Source organism: Monoraphidium neglectum, assembly GCF_000611645.1.
Source record: "Monoraphidium neglectum strain SAG 48.87 unplaced genomic scaffold scaffold01778, whole genome shotgun sequence".
Classification (NCBI taxonomy): Eukaryota; Viridiplantae; Chlorophyta; class Chlorophyceae; order Sphaeropleales; family Selenastraceae; genus Monoraphidium; species Monoraphidium neglectum.
In genome coordinates, this window is record NW_014011850.1 from 7,334 (window position 1) to 11,723 (window position 4,390).

The 4,390-nt window shown below is 69.6% G+C and overlaps 1 protein-coding gene across 1 annotated transcript in view; it reads right to left on the reverse strand.

Moving 5' to 3' along the window:
* Positions 1 to 136: 136 nt before the first annotated feature.
* Positions 137 to 4,390, reverse strand: part of MNEG_8989 (hypothetical protein) — a gene marked incomplete at both ends in the record, with an annotated part of 5,320 nt that continues 1,066 nt past the window's right edge. The window contains 8 exons of the mRNA XM_014042540.1: positions 137 to 638; positions 840 to 1,192; positions 1,752 to 1,935; positions 2,284 to 2,609; positions 2,852 to 3,178; positions 3,322 to 3,588; positions 3,734 to 3,904; positions 4,287 to 4,368. Of these exons, the coding sequence (XP_013897994.1) occupies positions 137 to 638; positions 840 to 1,192; positions 1,752 to 1,935; positions 2,284 to 2,609; positions 2,852 to 3,178; positions 3,322 to 3,588; positions 3,734 to 3,904; positions 4,287 to 4,368 (2,212 nt within the window). The remainder of the gene's footprint in view (positions 639 to 839; positions 1,193 to 1,751; positions 1,936 to 2,283; positions 2,610 to 2,851; positions 3,179 to 3,321; positions 3,589 to 3,733; positions 3,905 to 4,286; positions 4,369 to 4,390) is intronic.

The window sequence follows — 4,390 nt, forward strand, 5'->3', positions numbered from 1 at the left end:
CCCTGACCCCCAAGAACCCCCTAGCCGGCTGCTCCGCCCCCGTCAGGCCGCCCATCCCCGTGAGCCTGATGGCTCCAGTGGCGGCAGACCGTGTGACGCTGCAATAATCTTATCCATCCACCCCCCCTCAAGGCCGTCACCTGAAGTCGGCAACCAGGTCAGCGTCCTCCCCACCATCCCCTGCAATGCTGCTCGCCGCATCCTGCGCCTCAGAGCCGGACGCGCTCGACCCGCCGCCCATGGACGCACCGCCGCCCTCAAACATCCCGCTCTTCGCGCCCACCAGCGCGAGCGCGCCGGCGGCGCCGGCGCCGGCGCCGCCGCCGGATCGCTCGGAGCCGGCGTCGTCGTCGCTGTCCGCCGCGGCTGCTGCCGCGGCGCACCCGCGGCGCGCCGGCGACGCGCGTGCCTCCTCCTCTTCCTCCTCCTCCTCCTCATCGTCGCTGTGCGCGCCAAAACCGCGGCCGCCCTTGCCGCTCTTGCCGCCCTTGCCACCCTTGCCGCTCTTGGACCCCGCGGCCGGGCGCCCGCCGCGGCCGCGGCCGCGGGCAGGGCGCCGCTCTTCCTCCTCCTGCTCATCGCTGCCGGCGGCGCTGGGGACCCGGCTGTGCTGCGCGACCCATTCCTCCACGCGCGCCCTGCAGGGTACGCCGTGGAACGACGGCGTGGTGCGGATGCTTTGGTGTCTTAAGGGCGTAGGGTACCACGGATCCCTGTATCCCAACGGGATTTGTGGCGCAACGCCGCCGCTCACGCTTGCAGAACGCTCGAATGTCTTAAATAAACGTACTCTGGCCAGCGACATTAGAGAATTAAATGCCGGTTGGATCAGCGCGCACCTGGGCTTCACCGGCGAGCGCTTGCCGCCGCGCGGGCCCCCGGAGCCGTCGTCAGACCCCTCGTCCGCCGTATCCAGCGCCGCCGAGCCCCGCGCGCCGCCCCCGCCGCCGCCGCCGCCGCTGCCGCGCCTGCCCTCGGCGCGAGCCTCCTCCCCGGCCTCCGAGCCGCTGCCTGCCGCATCTGCAAGCAGCTTGGCGCCGACCGCCGCGCCGAGCCCGGCGCCGGCGCCAGCAGCGCCGGCAGCGCCGCCGCGCTGCAGGGCAGCGAGTAGGGGCTCGAGGGAGCCGCAGGATGGGTCGAGCGGCTGCAGGCGCAGCACCAGGTGGTCGCCGCTGCCGGGCTTTGTCACCGCCTGCGTGGCAGCGACGGAGGGAGGCCGGCCGGGGGTGCGGGCAGTGGTGAACACGCGTGTGACGAGAGTGTGTGTGTGTGTGTGTCAATGTGTGTGTGTGCGTGTGTGTGTGTGTGTGTGTGTGTGTGTGCGTGCGCGCTGGATGGCACCGCAGCGGACGGGCTTTTCCACGCCAGCACACTGCCATCGTCCCCATGGTCGCGCGCGACACTCCAGTCCATCACCCCATCACGTCACACCCATTGAGGGCCCGGTCAGTACCACTCATCTGCATTGCGAAAGTCCCCCCTGCCTGCTGACACCCATGGGCCTTGCCAACGCCCCTGGCCCCTGCCAAAGCCCTTGGGCCGCTCCAAAGCCCCTGTGCACCCCCGAAAAGTCTGGGCCACGCCAAAGCCCTCGGGCCCCGCAAAAACCCAGAGGCACCGCCGCACTCCCCGGGCATTGCCACAGCATCTGGGCCCTGCCACAGCCCCAGGCGGGACCGTCCCAAGCCCTGAGCCCCTGCACAGCCCCTGCTGGGCCCTGCCAAAACCCCAAAGCCCCGCCAAAGCCCCACCTGCATCTCCAGCTTCAGCTCGGAGCCGTCCGCGTGCCGCGTCTTCAGCACCATGCGCACGCCCGTCTTGGGGGCGCCGCCGCCCTTCATGCCGCCCTTTTTGCCGTGGCGGCCCTTGCCCTCTGGGGAGGCGGTGCCTGACATTAGGTCTGAGGGGCGCGTGCCCTCTGGCAGGCCCGCCAACCTGCGAGGCGCAGGCGTGGGGCGCAAGGATGGGCACGGATGGGTTGCGGGAGTAAAGGACATGGGTGTCAGTAAAGGACAACAGATGGGAGGGATTTTGCCGCTGAGCAGTTGGTGGTCGGCGGGGCGTTGCACAGGGCGCTGCGTGGAAGATGAGACGAGGCGTCACGTGCAGGACGTGGTGGTGCGTGCGCCTCTGGGTGGGTGGACGTCAACTCGAGCGACCCAGATGCCAGCAACATGAGCCCCTCACACGCCCCAACAAGAGCGCATTCCCGCAGCACCAAGGGATCTGTGCAGCCCCGATCACATCTTATCCAACTCCCCATCACAGGCGGCCCAAAATCACCTCTTGAAGTCTTTCTTGATCATGGCCCGGTGGTTGAACCCAAACAGCAGCCCCGCCGCCGCGTCGGCCCGCGTGATCTCGAGCTTCGAATCCACCTCCACCACCGCCGCCACCGCGTCCGCGCGCCACAGCGTCACCTCGAGCGCCGCCGCCCCGGCAGCGTCCTGCTGCGCCGCGTCGCCAGCCGCCTGGTGCGCGGCCGCGCCGCTGCCGGCGCCGCTGTCGGCGTCCTCTGCCTCGGCGTTGACCGAGACGCTCATCAGCGCGGGCCGCTCGCGGTTGCGCTGCTGCAGCGCCATGGCCAGCGCGGACGACTGCGCCGCGGTCTGCGGGGCGGGGGCGTGATGACGACGCCAGGTGCTTGCAGTTGTGAAGCGCTGGACCTCCAAATGCTTTGCTTTGATCCGCGCTGCAGCCCTAAACAGCAACACTGGCGGCCCACAGAACAGCCCAAGCAGTCCGAAACGCTCCGCGTCGGCGCGCTTCATAGCCCCCTACATCAACAAGCAGCCAGCGGGGGTTCAGGTTTCAGCCCCGCAGCCTGCGCCCCCACAGCGCCCCGTCACACCTCGCCGCCCTCGCCCTCCTCCTTTGGCTGCCTCACTCCGACGCGCCACGCGTCGTCGCCGGCGCCCTCCAGCGCGCGCATGCCCAGCGAAACCAGCAGGCCCGCCTCCCCTTTCGCGCTGTCGCGGTGCTGCTCCTCCTTGAACACGTTGATGAACGACGACAAAGGCTTGCCAACCAGCCCCTGCGCAATTTGAAGCAGGCAGCAGGCGGAGGACGGCGCGGCGGCGCGGCGCGACGGGGGCTTGTTGGGAGGGGCGGCATCGGGGCTGAGAAGCTGCGAGCCCAGCTCGGGCCGATGATGGCGGCGACCCAAAACGGGGCGGCCCTGCCCGAAGCAGGTCCAAACCAAGATAGATAAGCCAAACAGCCGATCGACCCCTTGCTGCCTGCGTGGGTGAGGGAAGGGCAGCGTTCGGCCGCGTGCGCCCCCCCCCCCCCTTCCCCGCCGCGCAGCGTGCCCCTTCACACCTGCGGCGCGAACCCGAACAGCCCCTTGGACGCGCCCGGGTTGACAGACACCACGACGCCGCCCTCCCCCACGCCCAGCACCATGCGCTGCCGGTCCAGCCGCTCTGCCTCCGACGAGGGCACCACCTTGACCACGTGCTGGACGCGCTCCCCGTCGTCGTGCGTCGTCATGCGCAGCGTCACGGGGACCTTGACGCCGTTGGAGCGCAGCAGGTGCACGACCGCGCCGGCGCGGCAGCTGGTCGCCGGCGGGACGGCGCTGAGGCTCTGCGGCGGCGACACATGCATATAAGTGGGGCGCCGTGAGATGGCAAACGTTGCCATTTTTGTTGTGAGCCGAGGCACCGCCTGCCAGCGATGCCTGGTGAGTCTCATGATGTTGAGAGGTGTCTTCGCCCCGCCACCGGGTTACCTTGAGGAAGCCGGCGTGAAGCTGCGCGTAGGGCGGCGGCACGATGGTTGCAAGGTCCATCGCAGCCAGCTGCTTCGCGGGCACGCCCAGCAGCGCCCCCAGGGCGGCGGTGGCGTAGGCAATGCGGCCGCGGTGGTTGACCACCATCAGGGCGCCGGCGGGCACCACACACTGCGTGGGTGTGGGCGACGGTGGGGGCGCCAAGGGGTGGTGTCAGCGCTGGTCACCAATGCCTTGAGGTGTGAGGGAGCCTTTGTTCGCGCTCAGCGGCCAAATGCTGCCGCCATGCGCGACAGCTGGCCCGCTTGTCTCGGGCCCGGCCATGGTGGCAGCTGCATGTACGTCCCTGCCCGCCGCGCCACTGCGTTGTGCATACAGCGCCCCCACCCTGCTTGCTGCGCCCCTGCCTCGCGCAAGCGGCGCCTTGCTTGATGCGCTCCTGCCGTGCACGGCACACGTGTGCAAGGTGTGCAAGCTGTGCAACTGCCTTTGTGCGTCACGCGCCGGCCCTGTGTTCTGCGCCCCTACCCCCCTCGGATCACCCGCGGCGCACCCGAATGTTCATGACGAGGATGCGCTCAGAGCCAGTGCCACCAAACTCCACGGTGATCTCAACGTCCACTGGAGGCAGGAACCTGACACACACACACACACACA